General features: G+C 46.7%; 1 protein-coding gene across 1 annotated transcript in view; it reads right to left on the reverse strand.

The window, feature by feature from the left end:
* Positions 1 to 17,248, reverse strand: part of RPS6KA4 (ribosomal protein S6 kinase A4) — a 227,766-nt gene that overhangs the window by 39,089 nt on the left and 171,429 nt on the right. Inside the window, exons 13-16 of the mRNA XM_078660503.1 lie at positions 12,368 to 12,538; positions 11,555 to 11,746; positions 11,207 to 11,366; positions 10,857 to 11,020 (exon numbers count right to left, since the gene is read on the reverse strand). Of these exons, the coding sequence (XP_078516629.1) occupies positions 10,857 to 11,020; positions 11,207 to 11,366; positions 11,555 to 11,746; positions 12,368 to 12,538 (687 nt within the window). The remainder of the gene's footprint in view (positions 1 to 10,856; positions 11,021 to 11,206; positions 11,367 to 11,554; positions 11,747 to 12,367; positions 12,539 to 17,248) is intronic.

Genomic DNA, 17,248 nt, shown 5'->3' on the forward strand with positions numbered 1-17,248 from the left:
TCGTCTCGTCCTTGACGTCATATTGGCCGATAGGGGCGGGGCCTGTAGAGTCATCGGATCTAGTTGCTGCATTTTCATTCCAAATAACGCGCCGTCTGTTTATTCAGCTATAACCAGACTTCATAAAATTGCCCATCTGTTACACCAAAATCCAGGCACCTGGACATGGTCCGGTTGGTTCTGGAATATAATTTCCGCCTGGGGATGGAAAGTCTTGTCCTTTCTAGGTATTGCAGTAGCGATCATATTTAGCTGCTGCCTCTGTATACAATGTGGCCCTGCGATTTGCGGCATTTGTGCTACCTCTTGTATTTCTAGTCCCAAGCCCCGTTCTAAATCCCGTTCCAAGAAAATTCGAGACGAGCAAATGATACTGTATGAAATGATAGATGGTATCATGAATATTGATGTTTCCTGAAGGAAACGTAGTGACAAGGAGGGAATGTGGAAAAGTAAATTTTGCCATGTTCTGTGTCCCTACGCGTCCTCCATCATATGTTATATGTGCATGATTAATATGCATATGTTATTCCCCATGTTTGATTAAAGACGCAATTACAGTTGTGTCCATCTCTAGTATGCCAGTTTCCAGTTCTCGTGAATACCACGAATATCAGGCCTATGTAAAGCTACGTTGCCACGTTTCTCAGTGTGCACGTTATTCCATTGAAAAGTCCCCGTTGCTAGGCCTCAAAAGGGCCTGGACACCAGATTCAGCTCCTGTCTTCTGAGTCCTCGCTGAAGAGCGATACAGCCCCCACCTGTATCCTCGACCCTTCACTTACTTCCTGCCTCACAGTGCCCGGTTCAGCCTGGCTCTGCCTCTGAGTCTGCCAAGAGTATGTTATGATTCCAGTTATCAGTTCAGTCCTCCTCCTCTGCATTCCTAAAGCTACTGAACTGCATCAATAGTTTCCGTCATTGTCTAGCCTTTACGGCCCCATGTTAGAGAAATACTGTATTAATGGTCATTTAATATTCTTCATCACGCACTACATGTAGAATAATGCATGCTCCAGTCTTAGAGTCTGTTAGCTTTTCCCCTCCTGACTTCTAGTTTATATCAACATGTTCCCTAAACATCAGATACTAGATAGGGTTTAGGTACATGTCGCCCTGACTCTCCAGACTTCAGTCTCTGCTCCTAGCACAGAGTTCATAGCCCCCAGCTTCTCCTAGTAACACGTCATTGCCAGTTTGCGCGCACCATCAGGTTAGAGGTCCCGGCTCCTTAGGTAGCCCCCTCCACGGTTTCCGCCCCATTCATGACATATTCTGTTACGTTTGCATCACATGTCTGTGTATACGCCCTGTTACACCTACTTTCACCCTTATCTTTCGCGACTGCTACGCGTCACGCCTCTTGCTCCACCCACTGCTACGCCTATTGCAATGTAATGCTATGTGTTTGCGCTATGTATATATGCTCATGTACTGTTATTAAAAAGTTGTTCCCTTGTCCCGATCCTGTCCCCGGCAGCTGCCATCCTATTCCCGTGCAGGTCGTCCTGTTCCTGTCCTTATGCTATATTAAACCTGCAAAAACTCCTACTACCTCGAATCTTGACTCTTATTTATTGAGCTATCTGTTATTCATTTATGCATTCAAAAATAGGGTATTATTTATTTATTTACCACAATGTTACTGACTACATATAGACTCAGTGGGAGAGCTGGAAAAAACATAGTCAAATATACCTAACCAATGCATTCATAAATCATTGCCCATGGAGTGTCAGCTTGGGTACCTGGAGGCGAAGCTTTGGCATTTTGCATTTTCTGGGGTGGTGAATAGGTCAGTGAGTGGAGTCCCCCCACTGGTAGAAGTACTTTCAGAGTACTTGCTGATAGAGTTCTTACTTGTGGACATGTTGATGTGTCCTGCAAAATTGTTGTTCACTCCTGGGAGGTGTTCTGAACATGATAGCAAGCTTCCCAATGCCAAAACGTGTGTGCCAATGCTGAAAGGAGGGCAGAGTGTTTCCATTTACTTCTAGATATAGTACATGGCTATCATGTTGTCTCTGCACACAAGTACCAACTTGAGTCATTCCATGGAGTAGAAGGCCTACTCGAGCCAACTATAACGAGCTGGACCTGTAAACTGGTCTCACGTCCCTCGGCAGATATTTTATTTTAGAGAATGACATTTTCTTCCATTATCACATATAGGAGCACCTTCAGATATGTGATCAGCATTTCTGCTGCATAAAAAAACTATTATTTTAATGTAAAAGACTAAACGTTTGCTCCATGTATAATAATAATCTAGCCCACGTCTGTGATACATATGCCCCCTGACTTTCCTCTTACTTCAATATTAGCATTGTCATCAGAACGGGGCAGGAATATTTTTCAGTTCAGATTTCAAATCTCTCACTTTTAATAATTATGTTATTAAAGCATGATGTAGTAGCACACTGTAATTTACAGACAGCACATTTTCCACTGAAATGGCCACAAACATTCTCACTAACATGCAGTTATGCTGATAAAACTATATAAATTCAACACAATGGGTGGAAAGTGGGTTTCAGCAAAAATATTAATCTTTCTCACATCACTGAGTAACGTTCTGATTTGTTTTGATAATATTAAAATCTTTGTTTCCATCACACAGTATTACAAAACATTTACGGAAATATTTGTACAGTTCATTTACAGGCTATGTAAATGTTGTTTTAGAAAAACAACTCTGACATCCTACAGCCTTTTATTTCATACTCATTGTACAGCAGGATTGTCAGACTGTTCACTTTAGAAAATCTCTATCTCTGCAGTCGGAGAAAGAAAAGTACACACCAACCTTCAGGATAAAAGAAGCAGCCAAGCGTACAAGATTTAAGCTGACATTTGACCTCTGTCTTTGAACCACAGCAAATGTGACAAGATAAAAACAAGATTTAAAGGCGTCTTTATTGCTCATTTACTTTTTGGCTCGCCAGAATGGGCCAGTAGGCTCCTAAAAATAGCTCACCCTGATCAAATCTAACTCGCCATAGAGAGCGAGTGAGTATATTTCTTGAGGCCTGAATAACGAAGAATAGCAAGTAGACTCCCTCTCCTCACTAATGTTGGGGCACTGGTTGTAAGTCACCTTCTGGAGCAAGGCTGAGACCGCTTCTTGCAAGAGGGTGTGCTGTACTTGCATGAGGCTGTGGTATCTAGATGGTATATTGGGTGGGGTGGTATGCTATTTGAGGCAGTAGCCTTGCTGAACTACTGATACAACACACTGACCTGTGTGATTTCCATCCAACTGTGTTGGGAATCTGATATTCCATTCCCCCTGGACAGGTGTTTTACTCATGTGGGTATCCTTAATGAGTAGAAATAAATATACACACAATACAATACCCAATTAGAGGCGTTTCTTTTTAGATATGTATATTGCCACAATTCAGCCTCATGAGCTCATGCGGGGGAAAGGACGCTTATAGTCAGACTTTCCTCAAAGCTACTCCCTTGCCAGTGGAGATAGGCTATATCGGATTGGGAATTGTATTGTGTATATATATTTCTACTCATTTAGGATATTCACATGATAGCTATTCACCAATAGGAGTGGTACTAGGGATCAGTTGGTGGCCCTGACGAAAAGTCTTGGGTTAATGGCTTGAAACATGTAGACATTTGAAATACATACAAAAACAATTGTCTTTCGATTCCCATGTTAACCATACTAGCTAGATGTCTGACTAAATCATTTCCCCAGGTATTTTTAACCCTAGTTTCTCAATAGATAAGACGCTCCCACTCTTATACCTCCCGACTCTTCACAGTAGATGATCAAAAGTGCTCCCACGTATTAGTCGGTCGCAACATGCCCTGCTCTGCAGCGGGACAGGAAGAACCCTATAATGAAGCATGCCACCAAGGGAAATCTCGGTGGGTATGGGTTATTTAAAAAAAAAAAAAAGAGTGTGGAAAGACCGTCCAAACTACACGGACGGAATCTCGTAGTTTGTTACAGTACGCATAGAAGGCAGAGTCCTCTGTTTCCTGACCTCTGTCGCCACCTAATCGTGATTAATGTTTTTTGAGGACCACCATTTTCTCCCAGCGATTCCTGTTGTAGTGAGAGAGCAAACCTACGAAGTTGGCTATTCGCGACTGGGTAATTCGACCTACTACAGACTCTTTCCCTCAGCGTTTCCTTGTCTGGGGTGCTGTGAGGAAGACATCCCCGGTTGCCTGGACAGACACCAGCTTCCTTGCTGTATTAACAACTAGAGTGTAAGGGAGGGCTTGGCCTCTAGTTTACAGAGACACCAGGAGAAGCCTTATATGGCCTCTCCACACTGGGTGTACCTAACTTTGCCCAAACTGAGTTATTAGAATTCTCAGGCCATTTTAAGCAACCCCTTAAGCATTGGTAAATACTGGATTGTGTGCTTGGTTAGTGAAATGGTTTCCATAGGAAGTCATTCTCCTTTTGTTTGGTATGCATCTCCACCTTATGGTGATGAGCCGCCCTCTAAAGCACTGAATGATTCACAGTAGTATCATTAGGGGTGAAGGCTTGATGGCAAAGGGTTCAAGGTCTGGGCCATCTGGTGGATTACATTATAGTCTATCCCACTCCTGCTTCCACAGGATGGTCATATGGGTCTCCCTCCCCAATGTGGATGCTGAAGTCATAATAAGGATTCAGAAAAGGGGGTGGTGATGAACAGAGTGTCTGAATTAAGCAGACCACTCTTACCCAGTCCAAAGATCAGGGCTTGATCCATCACCGTTATTTAGCTCACTGCCCCATCCCAGCTCAGAACCTGGCTATATGCAAATTAGTCTGTCCCTGGCCCATGCATCATGGGAACAGGGCAGACCAAACTACCAAGCCAATTCTTCACCAGAAAGGAGACAAGCTACCGGGGACCGGTTTCTGGCATTTCAGCCTCGTCGGCCCGGCTTGCTTGAATCCTGATGGAGCAGTGAGCAAGGGACTCATGTCTGAGTATACCCTGCCACACCTATAGTGGCCAAAAACGATTCAGAAAAGGGGGTGGTGATGAACAGAGGGTCTGAATTAAGCAGACCACTCTTACCCAGTCCAAAGATCAGGGCTTGATCCATCACCGTTATTTAGCTCACTGCCCCATCCCAGCTCAGAACCTGGCTATATGCAAATTAGTCTGTCCCTGGCCCAGTGCATCATGGGAACAGGGCAGACCAAACTACCAAGCCAATTCTTCACCAGAAAGGAGACAAGCTACCGGGGACCGGTTTCTGGCATTTCAACCTCGTCGGCCCGGCTTGCTTGAATCCTGATGGAGCAGTGAGCAAGGGACTCATGTCTGAGTATACCCTGCCACACCTATAGTGGCCAAAAACGATTCAGAAAAGGGGGTGGTGATGAACAGAGTGTCTGAATTAAGCAGACCACTCTTACCCAGTCCAAAGATCAGGGCTTGATCCATCACCGTTATTTAGCTCACTGCCCCATCCCAGCTCAGAACCTGGCTATATGCAAATTAGTCTGTCCCTGGCCCAGTGCATCATGGGAACAGGGCAGACCAAACTACCAAGCCAATTCTTCACCAGAAAGGAGACAAGCTACCGGGGACCGGTTTCTGGCATTTCAGCCTCGTCGGCCCGGCTTGCTTGAATCCTGATGGAGCAGTGAGCAAGGGACTCATGTCTGAGTATACCCTGCCACACCTATAGTGGCCAAAAACGATTCAGAAAAGGGGGTGGTGATGAACAGAGTGTCTGAATTAAGCAGACCACTCTTACCCAGTCCAAAGATCAGGGCTTGATCCATCACCGTTATTTAGCTCACTGCCCCATCCCAGCTCAGAACCTGGCTATATGCAAATTAGTCTGTCCCTGGCCCAGTGCATCATGGGAACAGGGCAGACCAAACTACCAAGCCAATTCTTCACCGGAAAGGAGACAAGCTACCGGGGACCGGTTTCTGGCATTTCAGCCTCGTCGGCCCGGCTTGCTTGAATCCTGATGGAGCAGTGAGCAAGGGACTCATGTCTGAGTATACCCTGCCACACCTATAGTGGCCAAAAACGATTCAGAAAAGTGGGTGGTGATGAACAGAGGGTCTGAATTAAGCAGACCACTCTTACCCAGTCCAAAGATCAGGGCTTGATCCATCACCGTTATTTAGCTCACTGCCCCATCCCAGCTCAGAACCTGGCTATATGCAAATTAGTCTGTCCCTGGCCCAGTGCATCATGGGAACAGGGCAGACCAAACTACCAAGCCAATTCTTCACCAGAAAGGAGACAAGCTACCGGGGACCGGTTTCTGGCATTTCAGCCTCGTCGGCCCGGCTTGCTTGAATCCTGATGGAGCAGTGAGCAAGGGACTCATGTCTGAGTATACCCTGCTACACCTATAGTGGCCAAAAACGATTCAGAAAAGGGGGTGGTGATGAACAGAGTGTCTGAATTAAGCAGACCACTCTTACCCAGTCCAAAGATCAGGGCTTGATCCATCACCGTTATTTAGCTCACTGCCCCATCCCAGCTCAGAACCTGGCTATATGCAAATTGGTCTGTCCCTTGCTCATTGCACCATCAGGATTCAAGCAAGCCGGGCCGACGACGCCTGAAATGGCAGAAACCGGTCCCCGGAAGCTTGTTTCCTTCCCAGTACAAGAATTGGCTTGGTAGTTTGGTTTGCCCTGTTCCCATCATGCACTGGGACAGGAACAGACTAATTTGCATATAGCCAAGTTCTGAGCTGGGATGGTGCAGTGAGCTAAAAAACGGTGATGGATCAAGCCCTGATCTTTGGACTGGGTAAGAGTGGTCTGCTTAATTCAGGTACTCTGTTCATCACCACCCCCTTTTCTGAATCATTTTGTCCACCCTAAGCGTGGAAGGGTATACTCAGATGTGAGTCCCTTGCTCATTGCACCATCAGGATTCAAGCAAGCCGGGCCGACGACGCCTGAAATGGCAGAAACCGGTCCCCGGAAGCTTGTTACCTTCCCAGTACAAGAATTGGCTTGGTAGTTTGGTTTGCCCTGTTCCCATCATGCACTGGGACAGGAACAGACTAATTTGCATATAGCCAAGTTCTGAGCTGGGATGGTGCAGTGAGCTAAAAAACGGTGATGGATCAAGCCCTGATCTTTGGACTGGGCAAGAGTGGTCTGCTTAATTCAGGCACTCTGTTCATCACCACCCCCTTTTCTGAATCATTTTGTCCACCCTAAGCGTGGAAGGGTATACTCAGATGTGAGTCCCTTGCTCATTGCACCATCAGGATTCAAGCAAGCCGGGCCGACGACGCCTGAAATGGCAGAAACCGGTCCCCGGAAGCTTGTTTCCTTCCCAGTACAAGAATTGGCTTGGTAGTTTGGTCTGCCCTGTTCCCATCATGCACTGGGACAGGAACAGACTAATTTGCATATACCCAAGTTCTGAGCTGGGATGGTGCAGTGAGCTAAAAAACGGTGATGGATCAAGCCCTGATCTTTGGACTGGGTAAGAGTGGTCTGCTTAATTCAGGCACTCTGTTCATCACCACCCCCTTTTCTGAATCATTTTGTCCACCCTAAGCGTGGAAGGGTATACTCAGATGTGAGTCCCTTGCTCATTGCACCATCAGGATTCAAGCAAGCCGGGCCGACGACGCCGGAAATGGCAGAAACCGGTCCCCGGAAGCTTGTTTCCTTCCCAGTACAAGAATTGGCTTGGAAGTTTGGTTTGCCCTGTTCCCATCATGCACTGGGACAGGAACAGACTAATTTGCATATAGCCAAGTTCTGAGCTGGGATGGTGCAGTGAGCTAAAAAACGGTGATGGATCAAGCCCTGATCTTTGGACTGGGTAAGAGTGGTCTGCTTAATTCAGGTACTCTGTTCATCACCACCCCCTTTTCTGAATCATTTTGTCCACCCTAAGCGTGGAAGGGTATACTCAGATGTGAGTCCCTTGCTCATTGCACCATCAGGATTCAAGCAAGCCGGGCGGACGACGCCTGAAATGGCAGAAACCGGTCCCCGGAAGCTTGTTTCCTTCCCAGTACAAGAATTGGCTTGGTAGTTTGGTTTGCCCTGTTCCCATCATGCACTGGGACAGGAACAGACTAATTTGCATATAGCCAAGTTCTGAGCTGGGATGGTGCAGTGAGCTAAAAAACGGTGATGGATCAAGCCCTGATCTTTGGACTGGGTAAGAGTGGTCTGCTTAGTTCAGGCACTCTGTTCATCACCACCCCCTTTTCTGAATCATTTTGTCCACCCTAAGCGTGGAAGGGTATACTCAGATGTGAGTCCCTTGCTCATTGCGCCATCAGGATTCAAGCAAGCCGGGCCGACGACGCCTGAAATGGCAGAAACCGGTCCCCGGAAGCTTGTTTCCTTCCCAGTACAAGAATTGGCTTGGTAGTTTGGTTTGCCCTGTTCCCATCATGCACTGGGACAGGAACAGACTAATTTGCATATAGCCAAGTTCTGAGCTGGGATGGTGCAGTGAGCTAAAAAACGGTGATGGATCAAGCCCTGATCTTTGGACTGGGTAAGAGTGGTCTGCTTAATTCAGGCACTCTGTTCATTACCACCCCCTTTTCTGAATCAAAGTCATAATAAGAGCGGGCTGACCCCTCTGGAGGACGTGGAGTTAGTGGAGAATAGGAGTGTGGTAGAGGAAAGTGACTGGGTGAAAGCGGCAATGCCATAGGGCTTCAGGCCTGGGCATGTGCATGTGCCTTTCCAGCACCGGGCACTGAGGTTCCAGGACGGTAATTTCTTCCTCGAAGGAGAGTCTTCACTTTTTGGGCATTGGGAACAATGTGCTGGAGATTTTCCCCAGGGGCTTTGAAGAAATCATGCCAGTGGCAGGATGAATGAAAATATTCTGTTTTGCATCCAGTTTCGCTTCCAGTCTTTTAAGGATTGGTGCTTTGTAAACACCTCATATCGCCATTTAAGGTCTGGTCATGGGCGTCGATTGTTGTTTTGGCAGCAACTTCGGCGTGAAGCTAGGTCCCTACGGACCTTTACAGGTGTGAAGGCATGAGAATCCATCACTCTGTACCCCCTCAGAGGTTCTGGCAGACAGTCTGTGGGATGTTCATTGGCTGGAACCCTGAAAGACCCTGCCTCTTCTGTCTCTGCATCAAGGGGATCTGGTACAGCAAAAACATCCAGCACCTCAGCAGTTGTCTACTGATGCATTCTAAGGTGCGCCCTAGAAGACGCTAGGTGCAAAACCCTAGCATCTTCTTCCACCTAAGCGAGGCACAGGACTCACATACTCAAGTGAGAGGAAAAGACTGCAAACGCCTTGGTTGTCAGTTTAAGGATACTTGGTACTAAACTATTGGCAAAAACAGAAGGCCGTTCATTCTATTACTCTGTATTTGCCCCCATTCACCAGGTTTCTACGTCTAACTGAAGGAGTCAATGACAGAGGCCTTGATTCTGAATTCTGTTTCTGTAAAACAGCACTCTAGCGATGGTCTCAACCCTTTCAGCGCCCTGGAAAGTCCACTATCCACCCCTGGGTGTAGATTTGCTCACCAGAAAATATATGTGTGGTTACATCTACCTATTGTTGTAAAACTACCTTTTATGCAATTCAAAAGTGGAGTTAGACTTAAGTGAAAAAAGGTTATTTACATCTGCAAGTTAAACTTTTACTCAGAAATAGCTTTGAGACTTTAGAATAATATTATGATAGTATTAACATTTGCAGAGGTGCTGGTAATTCTGGTGCTGCATTTAACTTAAAGGAATCCAAATTCCAAAAAGAAGGAGTAGCTTTAGAATTCCAGGGCATGAGTGCATCGTAAACAAAAGTAGTTCTCAAAAGAGCTCTAGATGGAGCTACTGAGAGACATTCGCCCTCTCACAAAAGAAGGCATGATCTACATTGGAACCTCGAGTCCAGCGATACAGAGTGACTATTCGCAGGCGCTCATTAATGAGCATGCCGTTTTCATGGAGTCCTCAGTATCAAGTTGGTTCTTCTAAAATTTTCATTTACTATTTTCACTTTTGAGCATACTTGCTTCCTTTTTGGAGGCAGTCCTCATAACCCTGTCTTAATCATTATTTTTCCCTTCTTGCTGGGAAGTACTTCACACTGACCCACATTTCTCTCTGTTTGACCACTCTCCTCGTGCTCTACTGAAGTAATCATGCTGCCCCCTGCCCTTTGCCCTCGATGCTTGGGCCTCATTCACTATTTCACTCTGACCCCTTTTCTCACTGTGCTCTTTACATCAGTTCCCCATAGGCTTTGGTTGTCTGTTTACAATGTATCCATTGTATAATGGCTGTTCTGACGATAAACCTACTACTCTCTTCCACCATAAATATAGTGAGGAGCTCCAAGTCACTAAGCTTTAGCTAGGAATCTTTTCTGCCTCACTTTTAGTTTTTCCTTGGTTTGACCGTTTTGTTTACACACAAGGTTCTTTGTGTGTAGACATTTAAGTGCTAAAGATGAGTTGGCCTGGTCCTAAGTGCAGCCAGCCCCAATGGTGCGGAGGATGAGACCATGTCGTCCTTACTGCTCAAGGGGTTAAAAACCTACAACTTATTCCAGATTTTGGTATGCACTTGTGGTGGGACCGCTCCACACTATGGTGGATTGAGGATATTAGCTCAATGTTAATATAACTTGCATGTCACATATGTAGCGAAGGTTCAAACTCATTAACCAAGTGACAAACCCCACAAACGAGGACATGATTCAGACGAGAGCGGGATGAGAGGGTAGAAGCAGATAAGAGTACATGAGGCAAAGGGCAGAAGCTAGTTGTAGGTAAAGATTTGTATAATGGTCAGTGGGGTTGGGAAGGTTGAGAAAGGAGTACAAAGTAAGTTGGGAGAAGGAACAGAATGTGGGTCATGAATGCAGATTGCATTAAAGCTCCTATCTTACCATGAAGGTAGCATTGACGAAGCTGCGAACGGTGGGACCTGTGGACTCCAAGACGTCCGGGGTCATGAGGGGGGTCGAGGACAGAGTGCTGCCGTCCTGCAGCCACTCATTGTAGCGCAGGCTTGACATCTTGAGCCTCTTGGAGGGGTCTACCGTGAGCAGTCCTAGTGAGGGAAGAGAGGAAGATGGTGAGAAATTATATGGTTGAGGGTGGGACAGCAGAAGACAGGAATGAGAGAAATGAGGAGACAGAAACATGCTACAGAAAGGACACTCGAATATAAAGAGCTTATGAGACACAGAGGAGAATGTAGAGCGAAGAAACAGCTGAGCACAGATTTCCATCACACCTCGCACCAGCTCCTTGGCAGCATCCGACACGTGTTTCCACGCCTCGCCTTCCAGTGAGAACTCTCCTTCCCGGATCTTCTTCATGATGTCAGAGGCATGGGTGAGCAGCGTGCCCTTCTGGGTGCTCTGGAAAGGGACTTGCCCTGAAAGCATGGTGTACTAAGGAAAGAGAAAGAAATAACATTATAAACCCGCTGTTGATGATGATGGAGTCGATTTGACCAAGCCTTGTGCCAACAGTTGCCAAAGACGGCCTCATCAACCCACCATGACCTTTCCGCTCCATAACTGGCTCTCAGGTCCACTGCCCGCAAACAGGACCCGCCCCTAACAATGGAGCTGCGTACCAGTATGACCCCTAAGCTCCAGAGGTCGCAGGACTCGTCGTACCCCTCCTCCTTCAGCAGCTCCGGGGCAGCATACTGCAGAGTAAAGCATGGCGTCTGCATGGGCTGACTGTTCTGAGGCCTCAGGCGGGCAAATCCAAAATCAATTACTTTCACAGGGGACTCTTCGCTCTCATCTGCAAACAGAACGTTCTGAAAGGCAAAGCACAGCAATTATATACACAACCTGGAAAGCTATAATTTGCATAGTAGATTCTTGGCTCTGACTGGGAAACAGAACACCTGAAAAGCAAAAACATGAATCACATAAAGCAACAGGTCTTTATCCCAGCCTCTCTCTGGTTTACAATATGGAATATCCTGTCCGGCGAGCTGCCAATATGACCCTCACTGCTCCCCAGGAAAATGCTGCATATCTTTCATTTTAGACAACGTTATAATGTGTAAAAATGCATTTTATAGTTCATTCTGACATTTATTTAATTGCTGAAATATATAAAATTCTGAGCTGCCCCTAGGAGCATTGTCTCGTAAAAACAAAACCCAACAAAATACAACAATAGTAAAAACTAAAAAAAAGATAAGCATGTAGCGAGGGCGAGCCCAATCGCAAGTGAAAGAACCAGTAAGTTATTGCCTACATTTATGCACCTTCCTGTTAATTTTACGGTTGGAGATTCCATAGCCCTTGTTCTCAGACACTCATTCAGTCTTTATTGTTTGGCGGAGAACACAGAATCGACCATCAAGCTGTTAGAAGTGCAATGGGAACCTCTACACATGACACTGCAATGACCACACGTGCTCTCTTACCTCTGGCTTCAAGTCCCGGTGTACAACCCCAGCGTCATGCATGAAGCTGACCGCAGACACCAGACTGCGCATGATTCCGCTCGCTTCCGACTCGCTGAAGTGCTTCTTCTTTTTGATTCGATCCAGGAGCTCGCCACCCCTTAGCAGCTCCATCACAAGGTAGGTGTGAAACTGGAGGAGTGGTGGAGGGCAGAAGAGCCAGGATGAAATAGTTTGGAAAGAAGAATGCCAAATGAAGAGAGGGAGTAAGCAGAGGGGAGGGCAGTAGGAGGAGATGCAGAAAGAGAACACTAGAGTGAATATTTATTGGTCATTACAGTGATGATAAATGCTGTCTGGTCATAACAGTCTGAATTTTGCCTGATTGTTACACAAAATGTAAATATTGCCCAGTCAAGAAGCAATGCCTCAACATGAATGTATACTGCAGAATATGACTAATAGCAGGTTGTTCAAATCAAAGAGTAAAGATTGTAGAATATCTTAGCAGGCAAATGCTAAAAAGAAGATTTATCATAGAAACAAAACGTGGGAGTCTCGCCTTACAAGCATTTGATCAAATATCACAAACATTCCACACTAGCATAAAATTCCACGATGACATCCGAATGACGCGGGGTGGTTAGCATGTAGCTACGGTGTTTGGAAAGGGTGAAGTTACTTCTGAGGGGTTGGGTCTCACCTGGCAAGAATGTATAGAAAATGGTGCGCATTCACAGTGAATTCACTGGAGACCAGGATGGAAAGATGGAGGACCAGGATGGAAAGATGGAGGACCAGGATGGAAAGATGGAAGACCAGGATGGAAAGATGGAGGACCAGGATGGAAAGATGGAAGACCAGGATGGAAAGATGGAGGACCAGGATGGAAAGATGGAGGACCAGGATGGAAAGATGGAGGACCAGGATGGAAAGATGGAGGACCAGGATGGAAAGATGGAGGACCAGGATGGAAAGATGGAGGACCAGGATGGAAAGATGGAGGACCAGGATTGGAAGATGGAAGACCAAGAATGAAAGATGGAGGCTCAGGAACGAAAATTGGAGACCAGGATTGACAGACAGAGGACCATGCAGATTAAGTGACTCGAGCTCAAAGGCACATGGAAATGCAAAATAACATGATGTGCACACTGCTCTGTCAGATGCAAGATTGAAATGCTTGCGGTACAAGGAGGGCGGTATATGTTAGGGCCTTGTTGTTCCTTCTGATACTTCTAAAGAAATCAGTCACTGGGGCAATGCAGTCTTTTCTTTGAAGAACATTCCCTACACGTCAAAGGGCAGGGAGCAGTAGGAATGGGAGAGTACAGGCTCTTCTCCTGGGCCTCTAATGTAATCTGCAGCCACAACGGAAAAGTCTAGCTACCCTCGCCACTGGCTGCTGCCTACTATGCTTTTCTCTCTTCACCTGAAAGACTCAAATGCGTAACAGCTGCTTACCAGGACAGTTCAGACAACACAGCCTTCATAGGCAGCTTCTATGTTGCCATGTATACATTCAATCGAGAGGGAAAAACACACATGTAACTATGCTAAGGACACACAAAGCAGAGGTTTTTCTCGGCTAGAGTGGGGTTTAACCTTATTATTGTGTACACGGAAAAGAGTGCATACACATAGGACATCGAGATGTTACATAGCAACAAATAAGCTTTCATAAAAAATATTAATGCCATAAAACCTATAAAAATTTCACAACATGTTGGCTTACTGATAATAAAAGTCATTTATCTTTTATGATGCAACAACACTGCATGGACATCTTATTCACGGCGAGTAATACATGCACAATCTGAACTTTATATTGTACTCCACTTTACTTTCCATGTGCAGGCCATGACCATTTGACTTTGTACGCCTCTGAAAGTCACATCCTAAAGAGGTGGCTCTTGGCACCTCAGCGAGTTCACAGCAGTACCTAGTTACTTTTTTGCAAGGACTGCAGCAATACTGTTGACACAGATTATCTAATTGCCTTTAAGTCACACCGTGCTTAGGACTTAGCCGCACAAACTACCTTGTCAATCCCCCCGCACAACTTTAATTCCTTAAACGTAAACTCAGAGTCCAGCTTCAGCAAACCGTACCATTCCTATACCCTTCTCTTGGTAATAACTCTTCTCAAAGTCTATCAATGGCAAAATAAATGAACTATTAGCTCTTACTTTAGTAGGTAGAAACAACTTCTCTTCCTGCAGCAAGCAGCAGACACAAATGGTTCTCTTCATTTTGATCTGCTTGAGAAATTTCAGAAACTACCTTCTCACGTAGTCAAACCTCGTGGATGTACTTTCACAACTAGCAATGCATCATCGCTAGCTAATCTCTTATGTCAACAATTGCACCATCCCAGCATTCACAACTGCCATCAAGCTGTCCACCACACCATCAAAATCTTTACCCCTTCCACTTCTACTGGTACTACCACATTAGACATAAAAAAATATTATTCTGTACACAGGTTAACCATCTAGCTACCCTGTATGTGGCCCGATATGGTAACCAATGTATTAGTGGTTTATGATCTCTTTTCCCTCAAAAAGGCTACCCTCCCATGTCTCCGTAAATGCACCAAGATTCAATATACCGTCAAAGCCTTTCTTACCACAAATGAAGGCATACATTTCATCCTCTTCAAAATCTTACATGTGAAATGATAATCGCAATCTTGCACTGCAGCACTTCACCAAACCAACAGGCATTGCCCGAACAGGTACTCCGTGATCAAGTCACAAAGGACGAAACGCACCCAAACAAAAACCATCTGGCTTATGTGCACTACAATTAAGGGGGGTCACAATTTCTGAAGCCTCTATCGCCCCCACCAGCCCTTCATTGCTCAGTCTACAAATACCAAACTATAAATGGTACTTCCCACTTATTGAGATGTTCTTAACTTTATATGCCTTAGGTAAATTAGTTGCCACATTTTCAGTGAAACACACCGCCGAAAGGAGGAAAGGGAAAAGGGAAAAACCCCGAGTCCCGGAGGAGCAAGGTGAAAACGGAGGGGCTGAGATATACACGAAAAACAAAGACTTGTACAAAATGGACCCTAATAATGCCCAGCAGTTGGTGAAAATTGCTGCAAGGGATATTGAGAAGCTGCTAAGCAATTGTTCCAAAGCTCTAGTGGGAAAAGAGTATTTATCCCCAAGCTATTTGACTTTAATGCACTTTGCGTCTCGCGGACCTTGGGGTCTGCACCAGATAATACTTTCAGCAGGATCCCCGACTTTGCTGACCTCGCTGCCAGTCTCCCCCCGCAAGCCTCATTGCATCCAGGCGCGGCCGCTGTGAGGGGGGGGACTACGAGTCCCAGGTGCCCTAGCGGCAGGAAGCCGCTCCCGCCCTTTCCCACGCCCGGAGGCGCTTCAAATCGAGCGAGAGCCCCGGTGGAGCGGGCGTCTCGCGGACCTTGGGGTCTGCATCAAATAATACTTTCAGCAGGATCCCTGACTTTGCTGACCTCGCTGCCAGTCTCCCCCCGCAAGCCTCATTGCATCCAGGCGCGGCCGCTGTGAGGGGGGGGCTACGAGTCCCAGGTGCCCTAACGGCAGGAAGCCTCTCCCGCCCTTTCCAGCGCCCGGAGGCGCTTCAAATCGAGCGAGAGCCCCGGTGGAGCAGGCGTCTCCCGGACCTTGGGGTCTGCACCAGATAATACTTTCAGCAGGATCCCTGACTTGGCTGACCTCGCTGCCAGTCTCCCCCCGCCACCGCAAGCCTCATTGCATCCAGGCACGGCTGCTGTGAAGGGAGGGGGGGGGGGGACTACGAGTCCCAGGTGCCCTAGTGGCAGGAAGAAGCTCCCGCCCTTTCCCACGCCCAGAGGCGCTTCAAATCGAGCGAGAGCCCCCGGGTCGCGGGACTGCGCCGGGCTAAGCTCGGGCAAAGGGAGGGTCGTCTAAGGCCGTCCAAGGCAGGCCAAGGCTGGGCTGGGCCACCACCCTTGGCCCTCTGCAGTACCGAAACCGCTACATCTTGCTGCAGTGAGGATATTACAGAAAAACAAGAAGACCCGGAGTAAAAGGAACTTTGAACTGGGACATTGGGACACTAAAACGTAAGCTAAGAGTGAGGGCTGGAAGGGAGTTTGAGTTCTATGCTCTAGGGCTAGAGGCTGGGGGCACTGGCATAATGCGGGCGTGTTTAATTGTGGTTGCTTTGACTTACTAGACGGATTGCTCACAGTATGGCCAGCAAAGCGAAAACTCGCTCAACAAAGGGTAAACCTCCCATCCCCCTCACACCCCTGATAACTGTGAACGAACCTAATGTATTGCCTCTCCCTAATGTACAGCCCACTGCGATCGACCTCATGCTGAGGAAAGCCATTGGAGGAGTCTCCAGTGAAATCGAGCGCACAGAGAGACGCTTATCCCTAACGCCAATAACTGATCTATTCACCCCCTCACAGGATAATGATATTGAGATAGTGGTTGACCCACCATATGCCATCCCGGAGTCATCTACTCACGATATCCCCTGTGCACAGGTAGCTGCTGTCACAGAAAATATTACCCCCCAGATTGATAAGAAAGCTCCTCCTAGCAGAAAGAGAAGACCGGGCCCTAAGAAGCCCTGCACTAAGAAAACAAAATTAACCCCTCCCATCCCTCAAAAAAGAAGTCTAGAGGAGGAGGTTATTGAAGTACAAGCATCACAACACCCAGTCCCGCCGAGCTGGATGGCCCAAGTAGTCTTAGATCTACAAAACCCCCTAGAACTGCTGATCACTAGCCAGATTAAACCACTAGTTAGTAGGCTAGATAACATTATTAATGAATTAAACAAGCAGGGAAGGACACAGGGCAACACTCCAAACACCAGAGCATTGGGCAATATCGCCAGGGTGGGCACTAGCCCGGATCTCAAGCT

This window comes from Lissotriton helveticus, chromosome 9, assembly GCF_964261635.1.
Source record: "Lissotriton helveticus chromosome 9, aLisHel1.1, whole genome shotgun sequence".
Taxonomy (NCBI): Eukaryota; Metazoa; Chordata; class Amphibia; order Caudata; family Salamandridae; genus Lissotriton; species Lissotriton helveticus.